Here is an 18,800-nt window from a genome sequence, read left to right as displayed (position 1 = left end):
CCCTGGGACAATCCAAGGTGGCCTATGTGATAACTTCCCTCACAGGGAGACCTCGGAAACTGCTTCTTGTGATGCTCAAATGAGCTTCATGTAGAAACATAATTATTAGGAGATAATTTATTGGATCGGCACAATTTCCTGATAAATGTTCCTGCAGGTCCGTCCAATGAGTTCATCCAATTAACTCTTAAGGGTACTAAAAGTAACTTTTTATTCAGTTTTTTAAGAGTAAGATGGTTCAGGGAAGAAAAAAAAACATTCAGGAGTTTTGTAATTAGATAAAAGAGTTCTGCTGGGAACAGATAAATGTTTCCCCAGAGAAGAGCTTAGCATTGTTGAAGAGTTCTAGCCTTGTTATTTATTTTCCAAGAGTATATTAACTTATATACTGTATTACTTTTCTACAGTTTCTTCCGGGGGAAAAAAAAAGAAAACAAACAAACAAACAAACACTTGAGTCGTACTTTGACTAGGCTAGATGTTATAGTTTTGTAAACTGAATATTCATTTTAAACAAGGTTTCTAATGTTAAACATTTTACCAAACACTGGAGCACACAGCACCCCCTGGTGGTGAGTCTGGTCATTTCCTCCTCATGCTGATTAGGCTGGTGTTCCCAAATTGCCCGTAGTGTGTATGAGTGTTTGTGCCCCCTCCATGGTGTGTACCCCCCTCATGCCCCGAGTCCCCAGTGAATGCATTTGACTATATTTAAAGATTTTATTTGTCACAATGTATGTCTGAAGTACACATTTCATATGTCACATTTCTGTGATAATTCCATGTAATTAGAGGGAAAGTAGAATAAAAACAATCATTCTGTGAACTCCATCTATAAATGCATTGCAAGTTAGCTATATTTCATTGTGTCATGTTTGCTCCTGTTTTCACATTTACACTTTATTTTGTCTTTTTGTGTCCTTCTTAGCTAGTTTTGTTAATTTATGTTGTATGTAGCACCTCGGTCCTGGAGGAACATTTCACTGTGTACTGAACTGTATATGTTTGAAATGACAATAACTGCTTACTTGACTTGAATGTTTTAAATAACACATGCATATGAAGTTGTGATTTATCAGATAGCCTAAAAAATGTTTTTTTGTTCAAGGTAATAAAATAATGTGTAAATGGCCAGTAAAAATGAACACTAACATACATTTATGCACAAACATTTCTCATGATTTATAATTAAAGCCTGTAAAAAAATTTAAATCAGGAAACACTGCTGTACAGGATAAGCGCTAGAGAATGAGTTGGAGTGAGTGAGAGATACGTTATTAAGATTCACTTAGTCCAAAATGCAGCCGCCAGGGTTCTCACCAGATCCAGAAAATATGATCATATAACACCTATATTATCATCCCTGCACTGGCTACCTGTTCAGTTTAGAATTAATTACAAAATAGTATTACTTACATACAAGGCTTTAAATGGTTTAGCTCCCACATACCTAACCAGTCTTCTGATACGCTATAATCCACCACGCTCCTTAAGATCACAAAACTCCGGACTTCTGGTAGTTCCCAGAATTTCAAAATCTACAAAAGGGGGCGGGGCTTTTTCATATTTACCTCCAAAACTTTGGAATAGCCTTCCAGACAGTGTTCGGGGCTCAGACACAGTTTCCCAGTTTACAAGTAGACTCAAGACGCATCTCTTTAAGTCTCTGGCATACGCGTAACTCATCCCATAACTTCATACTTCAGTACATCTATCCTGAATGGCAACTACGCAAATTCTCTCCATCTGTTCTGTACTTTTCTACCCATCCCGAGGCATCTGGAGATTGTACCAGCTTCAGTAGATAAAGGCCAACCCTGTGAGGATCCTGAGGCATCCAGAGAAGGACCAGCTCCAGCTGAATTCTGCTTTATGATGGTTGGAGCTACACATCCTGCTCCTGTGCTCCCAGTGATCCAGACCCCGTCTGCCCTCTGCACCTACTGACCCCCTGTTCTGAACTGGACTTCATGTTAATTTAAAGAATTTCTGTTATATTGTACTTTCAGCTGCATAACACACATGATGTTATATCATCTCTATCTGTTATCACCCAGATGAGGATGGGTTCCCTGTTGAGTCTGGTTCCTCTCAAGGTTTCTTCCTATTACCATCTCAGGGAGTTTTTCCTTGCCACTGTCGCCGTCACCCTTGGCTTGCTCATCAGAGACATTTCATTCATTCATCTCATTATTATCTAGACACATTTTTCTCACACATACACAATTTATTATTATTATTATTATTATTATTATTATTATTATATATATATATATATATATATATATATATATATATTTTTTTTTTTTTTATTATTTTTTTTTTTTATTAATTTCTTTCATCTTTGTGAAGCTGCTTTGAGACAATGACCATTGTTAAAAGCGCTTTATAAATAAAATTGAATTGAATTGAATTGAATTAATTTCTTTTTACTTGAGGAACTCCATCCCTAGGGGTTTGGCTAAAGTGTCTTAAGGTAATGGCTTTATCCATACATCAAAACCAGGTTTTACACATCTTATGTTTAAAATCACGTATCTTATGTTTTTTTTTTTTTAAATAGATAAAAACAAATAAGTTTGAGCCTGAATTATAGTTACCCCTAGCGTTAGCTAATGACGAGCTGCAATGTCTGAGCTGCATGTAAGATTTGTCACATACCACAAAAGTTTTACTCTTTTATTATACAATCTAAAAAACGCTGGGTTGTTTTTTCTACCCAAGCGCTGGGTTGCCTCTGTTGGTTCATTTTTATGGGTTATTTACAGGGAGTTGGGTAGTTTTTGTGTAACCCAGCTGCTGGGTTGAAGTTTGATTGGCTCCTCCCCCAAAGTTCACCGGTGGATTCAGCGGCTGTCAGTCAGAGCTTCGTGTCTCTCTTGAGCTCCCACACCGCTGATGACGGTTCATTTAAGGGAAAATGACGTTAAATACAAGGTCTGTATACACATGTTCACTCACCTAAGTCACATATGACTGAAAAATTATTACTATATGTGAGATTTATTACTGTTACCGTGTTAAGGTTACACTTAAACTTTCAGGCTGGTCTGAGGTAAGATAATTTAGCTGACAATAGCTGCTATAGTTAGCCAAAGAACCCCACCTGTGTGTGAAAGAAACGGATAAGATGTCTGAGCTTTTTATCTTTCTCTGTAGAATGTTTGCAGGGTGACGAAACTGTAACTGTAGTATTAGCATGAAGCTAGCATTTAGTTAACATTAGAACTTTATTAATCTCACTGTTTGAGACAATAAAATGCTGGGGTGTTACAAAACACTTATATATATATATATATATATATATATATATATATATATATATATATATATATATATATGAGCTTTATCCCAAAAGTCATGCTTATTTTGCTTATTTTATTTTTAGTAGTAGCTGTCTCCATGTTTTTGTTTCATGTTACCTATACCCTATCTTTGTCATTTTTTTATTTAGTATAAATCCTATTACACATTAAATTGATAGTCTTATTCAGTTTAATCTTTGTCATTCAACAAATTTTTTAACTTTCTTTCATTTTTTTCTAAGGTTGGCACCAACATGGTGGAATACCTCCAGCAGGCTGAAGTGTCAAGGCCGTACCCCTACTGTACATCCTGACGTTGGGAGATGATGACCAGCGCTGCTCTCAGGCATTCGTCATTCTGGTGGGACAGGCTCTGGAGCAATGCACACTACTTAGGGGGGTTGGTGTGTGCTTCAAGGCATTTTATATTTTTGACATTAACTATCCAAAGCAGTGTGCTCCTGTATAGGACTTTTTGTAATGTTGCTATGAAATAGCGAGGCCTACTTGAAAAGTCATAGACAGTGTTTGTATGTTAAAACGGAACCAGGGCTGGATAGTTTTGTTGTGCAGAAAAGATATCTAATGTCACAGAGAGATCCTGCTCTGTAGAAGCTGCCTCAGCCTATTTGTGTTATTACTCTATTCTGCCCTTATGAGTAATAGTATAGTAATGATGTCGCTGTTGATTATCTGTTCTTGTGCTTTTGAAAAATTAAAGTTTTTTCTATGAACATTTAATAGGATGTTGTTTATTGCATATATGTCTGGTTTGCAAAACTTTTAAGTTTTTTTTTTGTAATAAACCAGTATATCAAAGTAATTTAACTGTTTAATAGTTGTGGGTAATTTTTTTTTTTTTTACAGATTCACTGTAAACTATGAAAATAATAATAACCTATTTGTGAGGTAGAATTAACTCAACATTCCAGTTAAAATGAACCAACATCTGGGTAGAACATTTAACAAATTTATGTGGTAGAATTAACCCAGCATTATAGTTAAATATGACCCAGCATTTGGGTTGAATATTTAACCCATTTTGCTGGGTTAAAAAAATAACCCATTTTGCTGGGTTAAATTAACCCAGCATGTAGTTAGTCCAATAGTTACTCAGCAGCTGGGTTAAAAACAACCCAGATTGGGTTGTTTTTAACCCAGCATTTTTTAGGGTGTATATATATATATTTTTTCTGCTCTCTGTGGGAAAAGACACTTAATGATTGTTTGTAATAATTACATTTCGGCAGGAATATTTAGTTGGGTGTTTTGCCATCAATTAATTATAACCTCTCCCAAAGCATAGCAGTGCATAAGTCTATCTATAAGCTGTATTTTAAAACAAAATAAAAAATGCCTTTGTTTGAGGCGGCATGAGATTTACACACATGCACACACTCAAACGCCTATTCACCCACTATGGGCAATTTAAAAACGTCATTTAGTCTAATCTGCACGTCCTTGGACTGTGGGAGGAGACCGAAGTACCCAGGGAGGAACCCACCAAGTATGGGGAAAACAGGCAAACTCCATGCACACAGAGATGCTTTCTATGTAAGTTTTTTTTATTATTTTTTTTAAATGTTTCATATTAAGCATACAGTGATAAATGTTGTAGCATTGTTTTTTAGCTGGACATATAAATTGCAATCATGTTTTTTGCTGACAATGACACACTACTATATAATATATTGTTATATATGTTTTATTTTTTTTACTGAATATAATTATAGAAAAGTAGGATTTTTCTTTGTTTATGTACTCATGCATAAGCTGCTTCCTCTTCCTCTGTAAATCCTCTTATAACAGCCTCTTGAATGCTCTTTTTCTCTTCTGGAGCAGCAGCAGGGAGTATAGCAAGCAGCTCTTTATCAATCTTCTCCAGTCTTGCAGCACTCTTCCTTTCAAACTCCTCTTTGTTCTTAAGAACAAGACGTAAGATGGCTTTTTGCGCTTCGTCACAGAAGTTCTCTAACTTCTGACGCTCAGAAAGAAACTCAGGCTTGTTTTTGTCCATGGCCATCAGTTTTCCCAGAGAGCTGACACGATCCATGATGTGCTTGGCAGAAATCTCAGTGTAAGTTGCTGAGATCATGTGGACTAGGCTGGATATGTTAGTTGCCTGAAAGGCTTGTTTGTAGAGAAGATCTTTGGAGAAGAGCTTTGCATTGTAAGAAAGTGAACGTGTTTTCTCAGATGTGGAGACAAAATCTTTAAGGGTTCTGGTCAGGCTGGTTTTCACGATGTTGGACACCATCTGAAAAAAGTGTACCATCTTCTCCCACTGCTCTTTCACTCTCCCCATGGCATCCATACCTTTCACCAGCATTTGTATAGTTGTGTTAAAGTCTATCTCTTTGATCTCACAGTTTCTCATGGTGATCAGAATTTCAGTCAGCTCCTTTTGGTTCTTCTCCATGTTCTCTACACTCTTCTCATAGCATTCTCTGGTCTTGTCCAGTTGAACATGGCTCTGTTCGATGCGGAACCTGGCATTGTCTGATGCTCTTTGTGAAGTGCTCGCTTTCTGAGATTTATTTTCCTCTTTGGACATCATTGGTGGTTTGGGACTCAGGGCAGGAGACTTTGTGATGTCTTTACTTTTGGTGTCAAAAACACGAGCAGATTCAGTAAGTTTTTTTATCCTTTCAATCAGCTCCTTTCTTTTGGCATCTTCACATTTTCCATCTGGTGCATACTTTGCTAGTTCTGCACATATTTTAATACCTTCATCACAAAGGTTCAGAACATCATCTTTTGTTTTGCAATTTGGGACTCCTTTTAAATTCTCCTTGATTCTGGTGAACTGTTTTACCTGAAAATCTGTCACTGCAGCTTTATTCTTTTGATCATACAAGTCTTTCCAGTTGATTGTGTCCTCTTTCACAAACATCTGAATGTTCTCTGTGCACTTTAGAATTTCTGCAGACTTGCTGTAAATATTGATTTCATCAATATTATCAGCAGCAGATTTTGGCCCTTGACCTGCCATATCAGAAATCTTTTTTGAAACATTACAGATTTGGGTCGCTGGTTGAGATACCATGGATGTTAGTCCATTAACAAGAGTTGTGAAGCTCTCAGACAAACCTTCAGCAAGATCCATACCAATCATTTCCCATCCACTGGGTAGTGAATCTAGTGCTTTCTTGTAACTTTCATGTGCTTCCTTCAGTTCCTGTTCCATGGCTTTCACTGCCTTCTGTGAGTATTTCATGGCTTCTTCTGATGACTGTTTCCTCATCTTGGCCTCCTCCAGTTTCTTCTTGATGGCATCCAGCTCCTCTCCATAAAAGTATTGAGCATTTACACAAGCTTCAAGCAGTTCTTGGATAATATTAATGACATCGGTGAAACGCTTTTCTGTTGAATCTGCCAGCTGAAGACAGTCATCTGCAATGACACGGATGTTCTCCAGCTGGTCAGGGAGGTGAGCTTGAACAACCTCATCATTGTCTTGGAATAAGATCTTTACAGCTGTCTTCATATAATCTGGAACTACCATAGTATGGAGTCTAATCTGATCCATGTTCTTATGGGCCTCGTTAAAAGCCACCCAGCCAGAGTTACACACCTGCATGAGGCAGGCACGAAATGAATCTGGGTATCTGATGTAGTTGTAGCCACCTTTAGGTGGGTTTTTGTTGATGGAAAAATCTGCACTAGAGGAGATGAAGACCAGCTCTCCCAGGATGGCTATGGAGAGTGGAGCAGGAGTCAGATACTGCTCCCAATTGGCATACGGCTGCATTACAAGCTGGATTTGGTTTCTCATCTCCTCACTTGTGGTGAGGCTTTGATTTTTCTTTGCAATTTGGAAATCCATGGAGTCCTTGTTCCTGCTAATACAAAGTAGGATTATTATAAATGCAAAAAATAATAATAAACTGTTTTCTTCTCATTTAATTTCATGCAAACACCTTAAAAATTCCTTACAATTTATTTTAACACTTGAGTCCCTGCCATCTTCAACCCTGTATTCATGAATGACTCTACTATAGTAGACTAATTAATAGAGTATGTTTATTCCTATTATTCCTAGCATATTCCTATTATATGGATATTACATGCATATATCTGGAGCTTAGTTTAAGTTGCCAGTAGGAACTTTCATTGCCAAGGTGCCTTTAACTTGATTTCTGAGTTTGGCCAGGTGGGTCCACCCATTTTCCATTTCAAACTGATGGAGCTTAATATGCTCCTTAGTTTGCCTTAATATGCAACCTGCTCACAGGTCCACTATAGTCAATGTCCTCAAGTTTCTAATGTTATTTTATATAATAATAATAATTCTGCCTCCTGTGCTTAGCATCCGCATACAGTGAAGAAACTCAGATCAAAGTTTTCATGAAGACTAGTGGTGTTTCTTCTGAACCACTCACTCATTATCTACATCACTTTATCCTGTATTCAGGGGACCTAGAGCCTCTCAGGAGACTTAGGTAATGAGGTAGAGTACACCCTGGATTGGATAGGATGCCAATCCATTGCAGAGCACACACTCACTCACTATGGGCAATTTGGGAACGCCAATTGCCCTAATCTGCTGGTCTTTGGACTGTGGGAGGAAACTGTTCTGGTCAAGAACAGGGAGAACATGCAAACTTCATGCACACAGAGACGGAAATCGAGCCTGGCCGGGAATCGAACCCAGACCCTGGAGGTGCAAGGTGACGGTGCTAACGACTACACCACTGTGCCGCCTTTCTTGGTGAAATAGTCAGGGATCAATATATATGGACCAGTGATTGATATATATATATATATATATATATATATATACACATCACTCACAATAAGTTAGGGATATTGTTATTTACATGAGTGCTCTGAATTTGAATAAAATAAGTAAAAGTTCCCTTTGATATTACTAATAATGTATGAGAAGAAACACCGTTTTCATAAGTTTAATATTTATTACCACAAAAATGTAGACGATAACAGGGATAGCCCCAAAGACAAAAATTGACAATGTCAGTGGCGGGTGTTTCCACCATTTGCCGCAATGACAGCTTGACAGCGACGTCTCATGCTCTTCACTAGCCTCGTGATGTTGTTCTAAGGCAATGCGTTCCACTCTTCCACAAGTGCTACACTGTACGATCATCCAGTCTCTGCTTCAACTGGTCCCAGACGTGTTCTATGGGGTTCTGGTCAGGGGACATTGATGGCCATAACATATGAGGCACTCCAACTTTCTGAAGTCGAGCTGTGACAATTCTGCCACGATGTGGTGAAGCATCATCATCCATGAACAGAAAGTTGGGGGATGATGATGGGTTCTATGATGTGTCTGAGGTAGGAACGTGCAGTGACTGAGCCATGTACAATAACCAAATTGTTGTACAATAACTGTTGCACCTCCTCAGCGTATCGCTCACCTCGCCGACAATCATTTCTGTGCAAGGTGAACCGACACTCATCAGTGAACAGGACGGTAGACCACTGCTGCATTGTCCAGGTCAACATGGTCCCCAGGGTTTGCTTTGGTGGAGAAGCTGCAACAGTCTGGACAGGCAGCACCAGTCAGCACAAAACAGGTTTGGTTATTGTGCATGGCTCAGTCACTGCACATTTTTACCTCAGAGACATCCTGTTCACTGATGAGTGTTGGTTCACCTTGCACAGATATAATTGTCTATAAAAATATAGAGCTGTTTACAGTTTACAACAGAAGACATGATTTTGTTACAAAGCTTCAAGTTTGGAGCTTCATATGAGAGAGATGAGAGAACACCATTACTAAAATATAGAGCTGGAAGCTTGGTTTAGTATAACATAGAAATGGATCTACTGCACACAGCCACTAGAGGGCCTCAGAGATATACTTTGTCTTTTATTTTTGGAATCCTTGTTACAATATTCTCTCATATATACTGTCATTGGAACTGACTACAAATGTAAGAAAGCTGTTTAAGCACTTCTGCAACATTGTAGGTGTGGCCCTTGTATAACTGAGCACCAGGTACGGGATGAGAAAATTACAGCCTTCCTCCCTGAGGCACACAGATTACTCAACACTCCTGCATTCCAGCACTCACCATCATACTGCACACTTACTCATAAGCCAGGTGTTATGTACTTGTTATTAAATCTTTTTTTACTGACAGAGTATATTTGAATTGCATAATCACAAATTAACATTTGTGCAAGTGTGTGAACAGATCAAAGCAAATGTGTTCAAACTTGTCATGTTTTCTAACCCACTCCCTCTTAACCACAATGCAAATAAGAAAACAATGATTTTAGAAATAGGAGAATGTTGGCATTATAAAGTGCTGTATGCTGTGATGAAGCAGAGTAATTTTAAATTATAACACAACAGTGATATAATCTATATGAGGCTACTGTATGAATGTACAGTATGTATGTTATTTATAGGCCATTCCATGCTTTGAGGCATCCCAAACTTGACACATATGTCAGGCCCTTCCCCAAATTATTATTATTATTTTTAATATAGTAAACGTATAAAAAATATAATATTTTAAAATAAAAATAGAAAAAAAATATTAAGAAATATAAAATGAATACAATGTTTTCTTTATCTTTCCACCATAAGGGTTTAACTTTTAAAAGCTCAGGCTACGGACACTCTGGATAGTATATATTACTGTATAAAAAATAAGTGAAGTGCTTTATTTTTCTTGCTGAACAAATTTAGCAGAAATTACTATAGTTTATTAATGATTAAAGAAGAATATATGGTACAATTATAATTGTCTTTAATGTGGAGCCTTAGTGAAACATTTCCTGTTATTTATTAGATCATAGCAGATGTAAATTTGTTTTGAAGAAAAAGACTCTATTTTGGAGAAGTTAAATATACTTTTTTATACTTTGTTAAATTTACTTTGAAATTTCTTGTGAATGAAGGTGATAACTGATTGACATTTACAAAAGTCAAATCTTTCATTTGTCAATTATACATTACTGCAGAGTGAAATAATTTCCACATAACCCAGTTTAGGAAATCTGGCATCCCAGTGCAAATTCAGCCCGGAGCAGCACCCCTGGAGCAGACAGTTTAAGGCTTTTGCTCAAGTGCTAAACATTTTGAACCATCAACATTCTTTTCAGTGACTCGGAGCCTTAAACCTCTGAGCTACAGTACCACTGCCCCAGAAGACTCCATCAAGCATCCATTAATGTTGATCGTGGCTGAGATGGTTCGGAGCCCACTGCACTCATTTGCGTGAGGATTTAGCTAAAGACCAATCTCAGAAAGAAAAAAAAAGCACCTTTCTACTTTTAAAGTAAAAAAAATATATAATGTTTTAAAATAAATAGTTGTACTGATTGTATTTTTTTGTAACAAGCACTGCAATAGTCTAAGAAAGATCTTTCTTTTATTTAATTATTTTCCCATTTAATAAATGAGGACACTTTTTTGGAGTATATAATTTATGGCATTTCCTTTAATGACTTGGTTGGCTTTTCTTGACCCTGTTTTGAACTTGCAATCATTCCACTCATGGGTGCACTGGTACATCACATGCCTCAGAAAACATAGAACCTTGATTCAGGTTGCCACACCCTTTGGTTAATCATATTATGGTCATCTATACCCTGCTTGCCCATTCACTCATTATCAGGTGCTTTTCTAAATAGAAGTTTTATATAATTCGCTAATTTAACATGTGGTCAATGATTTCTTTTTGCTTTTATTTCAAAAACTTTTAATGGATTTGGGACCAGTTCCTCCCCTTACATCAAATTTACATTGAACAGGTCTATCACTGAAGCTTCAATAAAGTTAATAAAATGTGCAAAGAAAACACTCCCTCAATAAATAAATTAGGCGTATATCAAATCTGTACCTTGATATTCAGGTGGTTTCAGTAAAGATGTGAAAGTGGTCCTCTGTCAGCTCTCTCAACACAACTGGAGCACAGGTAAGGACACCCAGAAATCACAGTGAAATTTATAGTCTGTGGAATCTCCTCCCCTTTTGAGCTTCAGACCCCAAACAGCAGGGTGGGGAGTTGTTTAAAAGCAGTTATCTTTAAAAACAATCTTCACTGAGCTGTAGGAGAACAGACAGCATACAACAGGTGAGATTTTATTCTTGTTCTTAACCGTTATGACATTGTGTTTTTTCAGTGACTGGATGATGTTACAGTCTTAAGTTTTTGCAAAAAAGTTTATACAGCATTAATAAAAAAGCTTGTCAAACAATACTAAGAACATGACTCAATTTATATGTTTTCACGTTTTGTCAAAAGGTCTGGACCCTTAGGTGTTAATGTCTTTATAACATGTTAATGTGTCTGACTTTGCAGCACTTGTGTATGCACTAAATACAAAATCATCAAACATGCAATAATGTATGAGAACTGATTAAAGCAGATTCTGAGCAGATTTCCTCCTTCAGTGCAGCTATTGCTCTCGGCAGATTGTCATAGACTAATGATAAAAGGAAAAAGACAAAATGATGGTGTAGTAGTTATGGTTCTACTCAAACTTTGAAATTAAAGTTTCAAAGAGGCTGGTTCTATATGTGGCCTTATTATATGGGGGCAGTGGTAACTTAGAGGGTTAAGACACTATGTTACTGAGTTACTGATTGGAAGATCAACGTATCAATCCCCAGATCCACCAGGTTGCCACTGTTGAGAAAGGCCCTTAACCCTATCTGCTCAAGGGGCACTATATCAGGGCTGACCCTGCACTCTGACCCCAGTTACCCTGGGATATACAAAGAAAGAATTGTACTGTGCTGTAATGTATGTAATAGTATGTATTTTATATATCTACACTGCTCAGTCAAACATGGTAGTACATACAGGCTGACCCTTTAAAATATCTGAACATCCTGTAGTACTCTAATACTGAGCATTTTAATGCTGAACTCAGATGTAGATGTGTTAGACATAATTGACATGAACTGACAAACTAATGAATCATCATCTTTTGCTGTTTTTGACAAAACATTTTTTTTCTTTTTCAGATGAACATGGCTCATAACTTTACAACTGAGTAAGTTGAAAACCAGCATTGTTGTAACAAGTAAAACATTAATTCATCAATAAAACATTAATAAAATCAGTTCAAGTAGCAATTCAAAATAAAATAATTGTTTTGAAAAGAAAAAGTCATATACGTTTTCAAGCATGTTTTATTTTAGTTTTTATTATTATTATTATTATTATTATTATTGTTGTTGTTATTATTAATAATATCAACAACAACAACAATAATAATAAAAAAAATAAATAAAAAAAACCTAAATTAATTATTTAATTTATTTTGTTTTTATTTTTGGTTTGTGTTTGTCTCTGCAGTTCTGTGGTGAAGAACACAGCTGAGGCTGTTATTGTTCCACTGAAAGATGGTGTTTCCTCCCTGAACAGAGTCTATGAGGCTCTCATTAAAGCAGATGTAGATCCTGTTACTGGTAAATGTTCTAACTATAACTACATCAGAGAGCAGATAGTGCAGGCTCATCAGCACCTGGAGCAGTCAGAACAGATGGCCAGTTCAGGGTTAAAGAGTCTGGATGAAAACTTAGCGAGACTTATACAGGACGAGGGGAAACTGGAACAAGAGATGAATGCTACAAAACAAACCTTAGACAACTTGAGAACTGTGCAGGGATCTAATGAACAATTACTCCGACAATCTCAAGGAGCTTTGGAGCAGGCCAGGAGAAACCTAAACTCAACAAAACGCACACTTCAGGATCAGGAAGACAGGAAGAAAAAAGCTAAAATCGTCACTGGGGTTGGGGCGGGACTGTTTGCTATACCAGTCATTGGATGGATTGCAGGTGAACATTACAACATGAATTTAAAACAATATTGAAATCAGAGCTGGTATATGCATATTTATTTATTTATGTTCATATGTAAGTATTACATCAGTTTTTTTATGTATTTCTTACTCTGTACAGGTTCTGGTATGTTGATTGGTGGTGCAGTTGAACTGCAACAAGCAGAACATGCTGTCAGGGTAGCTGAAGATGAGGTGAGAAAGTCTGATAATGAAGTGAGAAAATATGAACATAAAGTATCTGACTATGAGTCTAAGATCTTCCAGACCAGATGTGATATCAACCAAAAAGATGAAAAGCTGAAGCAGACACGTGAAGGCATCCAGAAGTTCAAGAAGCAGATTGAGGTTATCGCTGAATTCCAGAAGAAAGCAAGAAATGCTGTTCAGCTCCTGGGTGTGCTGAGAGGGAGAGCCAGTGTGGCTGAACATCAGACTCGTAGATTCATCCTTCAGGAGCCTGTGATGAAGGTGATGGAGGATGTGATGAAGGCAACAAATGATATCACAGGCAATGATCTTCTGTACAACAAAGGCATGTTGCAACTCATTGAGCAGATGAAGGAGAACAACCGACACCTGGCAGCCATCTGTGCTGCAGAAAACAACCCTCACAACTACTAGTGATGGGCATTTATTGTCAATTACACATTTTAGGAAGATAAGATAAGATAAGATAAGATAAGATAAGATAAAAGAGAAAAATTAGACTTTAAATGTATGTGTGTTAGTGTGCTCAACCCATATGTTCTTTACCCCTTACCAAAATCCCAAATCATTTTTTTTTAGCAATTATAATCATTAACAATACAGATTTTAAATAGAGACACAGAATCTATTCTTAGGGTTTTTCTTTTTTTATGTTTTAAATGTGTTGGTGTTCTCTTGATCCTAAAAGTGATTCTTTCTCAGTTTGTAATCACCCACTGAAAAATACTCTGCTGTATTATCTCTTTAAACAATTAAAATCACCTGATTGGAATTCCAAGTTGCCAGATTTTTGTTGAGTTCACATTCTAAGCAAATACTTTGCTATTAAACCTTAAATGCAATTAAGTCAATCATTGCTGCAAAATGAAATTTAATTTAAGAGAAAGTAAAAGTGAAAAATAAAAAAAGGAATGCAATGATTTGTAAATAAGAAGATGGTGAGAATTTAAATATATTGACCAGTAGGATGTTAATTCATCTACTGTAGTATATCACTAATATATATAGCTGCATAAACAGCCCTAGTAGTAAATATCAATATTTTTCACAGCAAATTTAGTTTACTTTAACAAAGTTACTTACAAAATCATTATGTGGCATTAGAGAAAATAGTCCTGAATCCAGCATCATTCTTTAACAGGCACTCATGTGCGCAGTTTAATTGATTCATCAGATACTAATTTAAGGATTTGAGGTCATGATATCACAGATCACATTTTTATTTTGTTATTTTCAGTTGCCAGTCTAGTTATCTAATGCCAGTCAGTGGCACATTTAAATGGGGTAACATGGAAAGGGGGGGGGGGATATTTTTCAAGTTCAAGTAGGCTTTATTGTCATTACAACCATATACAGTTAGTACACAGTGAAACGAAACAACGTTCCTCCAGGACCAAGGTGCTACATGCAACATAAACTTACAACATAAATTAACAGAGACACTAAACTAGCTAACCAAGAGGCCTAGTTAACTGGCTAGCAGAGACAGGACAGAGAGACCTAACATAACTAGCTAAGTATAACTACAGGTTTTACAGACAACATAAAGTGCACGTGCAAATGTGCAAACAACAGCAACAACAAAGTGACAGTGCGCAACCACGACATAACAGAACATAAAATATGGTGTTGAGGTAGTGGGTAAACATAAACATTCTTTAAAAACAGCAGCAAGAATTGAGGAATTAGTGCAAAAAGTAGTCCAGTAATGATCATTGTGCAAAAGATAAACAGTGAAGCATTTACAGGTTGGTGTGTACGATAATTTGGTGGTGTAGGTCAGTGTGTCTGCACTTGTGTTGATTAGTCAGTCCAGTCCCAATATTCTGAGGTAGTTAAGCTGTGTGCTAATGTTTGTGTTTTTGTGTGTGTGTGTTTGTGTTTATCAGTCCAGTCCCTTTTGTGCATATGTGTGACTAAGTACTGTAAGTACTTGCCAGGATTGGGTTATATTTCTGAGAGATTGGTTTGTTGTTGTTGGTCTTTCGTCAAGGGGTCGCCACAGCGCAATACCCAGTCCGCATTACAACTTGGCACAGGTTTTACGCCGGATGCCTTTTCAGACGCAACCCTCCCATTTTTTGCGGGCTTGGGACCGGCACTGCGTCCCGTGGCTGGGGTTTGGGCACTGGCTGGGAATCGAACCCGGGCCCTCCGCATGGCAGGCAAAACACCTACCACTGAGCCACCAGCACCCTAACACCAGTTGTTGTGGGTTGATAATGTTGTAGATCTGGGTGGATTTGGTTGTAGTCGTTAGCAGTTGATGTGATAACTGTCATCCAGAATATTTAGGAGTCTTCTTTAGGAAGATTTAGAAGGAAAAAGTGTGTCTGAATGAATACATTTCTCCCTTTGTCAGAGCTAGTGTCCTGCTCATCTGTCATACTGTAAGACACAGTTTAGTTCACATAGCATTGTCCACAAGACAACATAATATGTCAGTCTTCATGTTTCATGTAATTTGTTGATATTGAGGATATACTAAAATTGAAAACATTATAAGAAAGGATTCTAAAAAAAAGTGGACTAATGCTGTTTCCACAGGTCAAGTTAGTGAATCCTGTCAAAACCTGTCGATGTACAGCTGCATTCCAATGTGTTCTAGCTTCACATGTGTATCATTTTCTTTACATGTTGAAACATATAGAATATTTCATGGAACAGTTGGGTACCAGATTACAGTAAGTATCTTTTTATTTAACATCCAACCGTTTGGTTGATAAAGTATACAGTAAAATGAAACAATGTTGCCCCAGGATCAAGGTGGGACACTTTCTCAAACTCCTCCTGGATGGTTAGTCCAACCAAAGTCAAAATTCTAAACCAAGTCAAAATTTTAAAATCTTCAGATCCTTGTATAGCTTCCATATATAATGTTAAGGTAAATTATTTGATATGTTCAGTTTACTGTTGCCAGTTGATTCTCACTGCTTTCCACAGACTCATTCATTTTTATCTGTAGTATACAAGTTAAATCAGGATTGTTATAAATCTGGCTGTTGAGTACTTTGTTGAAAACGTATTAAATAATCAATACATGAAAACACGTGCAGAAATTCAGCATTAAAACAGGGGATTCAACAAAAAAAGTTATTTCCCTCGGGCAATTCATAATCATTGGTATGCTGTATTTGTTGTAACATGTACAGTATTTAGGGAAAGAACTATAAGGCAGGTTTTGGATTTCTTACAATATACAGTACAGAAGCAACTTCAGTTACCTTGTATATAAACTTAAATAATACATTTAACTGCTTATGGAATGCATACACAATTCATTTATTAAGATTAGCAATTTTCCTTCTCTGCCATTGCAATAACAATTTCTCTGCCACTGACCTAAATGCATAAAAATAAACAAATAAATAACATTATATGCATGTATTTATTATTGACTTATATTGGAGTGCATAGTAACAACCGAAATCTAAATGCCTATGGTGTCCTGTTATATTGCACTGAAGTCTAAACGTTACAATTGCCTGTTGCACAAATTCGTTAGTTTTACTATAAATCATTTTGACAGGCACATTAAATATGTTATTCAAGATGCTTTATCATTAAAACAAAGACACTAATAAATCCATTCATTCGTGCCAAATCTTCCTGTTTTCTGTGGCCTTCTGGCAATTTCACATTGCTTTAACAGAACACAGCCTAATGTTACATGTTAAAGCACATCAAAAATGTATGAGAAGAACAACAAAGTGAATCATTGTTTTTCCTTTTACATAAACATCTAAAGTTGAATTTCTTTCTTTTGTTTTGCGTTAAATGTATGTTGAGCATTTCGTACATCCTAAGTAGCATATTATTTTGAGCTTCATATGACTCTCTTCAAGTCATTCCATAGTACCTCTTGTTGAGGGTTGAGGTCTGGGCTCAGACTTGGCCACGCCAAGAGGCAGATTTTGTTTGTCTGAAGCCATTCTGTTGTGGACTTGCTCCATTTTTTCGGGTCATATTCCTGTTGCATCACCTAACATCAACAGAGTTTTAGTTGACATACAGACATTCTCACATTATCCTGAATAATTTTTTAGACACTTGGGAATTGATCTTCCCCTCTATGACTGCAAGCCTGCCATGCCCTGGTGCAGCAAAGCAGACCCAAATCATGATGTTTCCTCCACCATACTTTACAGTTTTCATGATGATCTGCAAGGGTCTTTTTACACCAGATGTAGTGCTGCTTGTTCTTTCCAAATAGTTCAATCTTAGATTCATCAGTGCACAAAACATTTTGCCAATAACGCTGTGGAGTGCCAATGTGCTCATTCACAAAATTCAGGCATCCAGCAATGTTTTTTTTTTTTTTTTTAAGTTAGCAGTGACTTTACTTTGTGGTGCCCTGCCAAGGACACCCTAATTCTTTAACCAATGTTAGCTAGTTCCAATGATGCCTTCAAATCTTTGTCTGTTACTCAGGGTTGTTTCTTTACCTCATTAATGAGTCTTCATTGTTATCTTCTGGTCATTTTGACTGGGTGCCCAGTTTTTGTATATAGTCACAGTTCCAAACTGTAGACTGGTGACTTTCCAAAGTCTTTGACATCACTTTATAATCTCTCTTTAGCCTGGCATATGCATAATTCATAAGATAACCATACTACTGTACATTTAAATGCACACTCTTATCTAGTGCTGCTAATATAATGAACAGCAGCATGCTAATTCTTTTCCACCAGTTCTTTATTTTTCTACTCATCCCGAGGCATTTGGAAATTGTACCAGCTACAGTAGACTGAGGCCAACCCTGCTAGGATCCAGTCATCCAGAAAAGAACCACCACCAGCTGGATTCTGCTTCATAATGGTTTGGCACTACACATGCTGCTCCCGAGCTCCCAGTGATCCAGACACCCTCTGCACCTATCTGACTCATTCTGGTGCCATCCTGATGCCGAACTGAACTGGACTCCATGTTAACTTAGACATCTTCTGTTATATTGAACTTCCAGCTGCCTAACACAGCATTACAGCATACATTTTCTGCTATCTGTTAAAACCCAAATCAGAATATGTTCCCTGTTGAGTCTGGTTCCTCTCAAGGTTTCTTCCTATTGCTATTTTAGGGATTTTTTTCTTACCATTGTTGCTGGCACTCTTATCTTGATCATAAGGGACAATCTGATCATTATGATCTGTACACATATTTACTTGCTCATACACATTTCCATAAATATTCTTTAAAATTTCTAAAATTATTAATTTTGTGAAGCTGCTTTGAGACAATGAGCATTGTTAAAAGCACTATGTAAATAAAACTGAATTAATTTAAATTTGTAGGCCTTTGCAGCTTTATGTAAATCATCAATTCTTGACCATAGATCATTGGTCTTTTTTGGTAAGGCATGGGTCACATTAGTGAATTCACGTTGTGTAAAGCAAACTCAAAAAGTTTTTTATTGGTTAGCTAAGACAAAGTAGCTCTAGTCCTTAGAGCGTATGGTGTTTCCTGGGATGCTAAATTAGAAAACCATCCCCTGCTTCAACATCTACAGAAATCTCC

General features: G+C 37.0%; 2 protein-coding genes across 3 annotated transcripts; one reads left to right on the top strand and one right to left on the bottom strand.

Annotated features, from left to right (window-relative positions):
• Positions 1-4,907: 4,907 nt before the first annotated feature.
• LOC128515959 (uncharacterized) lies at positions 4,908-11,195 on the bottom strand. Of its 2 annotated transcripts, none has more exons than XM_053490251.1 (2): positions 11,126-11,195; positions 4,908-7,144 (listed from the first exon to the last, which is right to left on the bottom strand). In XM_053490251.1, the coding sequence occupies exon 2, from the start codon at positions 7,129-7,131 to the stop codon at positions 5,068-5,070; it is 2,064 nt and encodes a 687-aa protein (XP_053346226.1). In that variant the 5' UTR covers positions 7,132-7,144; positions 11,126-11,195; the 3' UTR covers positions 4,908-5,067. The 2 variants fall into 2 exon arrangements, with proteins under 2 accessions (XP_053346226.1, XP_053346225.1); XM_053490250.1 differs by having other exon boundaries at positions 4,908-7,147; positions 11,126-11,193.
• Positions 11,196-11,337: 142 nt separating this feature from the next.
• LOC128515983 (uncharacterized) lies at positions 11,338-14,043 on the top strand. Its single transcript, XM_053490280.1, has 4 exons — positions 11,338-11,359; positions 12,256-12,284; positions 12,590-13,074; positions 13,198-14,043. The coding sequence occupies exons 2-4, from the start codon at positions 12,256-12,258 to the stop codon at positions 13,698-13,700; spliced, it is 1,017 nt and encodes a 338-aa protein (XP_053346255.1). The 5' UTR covers positions 11,338-11,359; the 3' UTR covers positions 13,701-14,043.
• Positions 14,044-18,800: the final 4,757 nt, after the last annotated feature.

The sequence above is a fragment of the Clarias gariepinus genome, chromosome 28 (genome assembly GCF_024256425.1).
Source record: "Clarias gariepinus isolate MV-2021 ecotype Netherlands chromosome 28, CGAR_prim_01v2, whole genome shotgun sequence".
Lineage (NCBI taxonomy): Eukaryota > Metazoa > Chordata > Actinopteri > Siluriformes > Clariidae > Clarias > Clarias gariepinus.
This window is presented reverse-complemented; position numbering and strand designations above follow the sequence as displayed.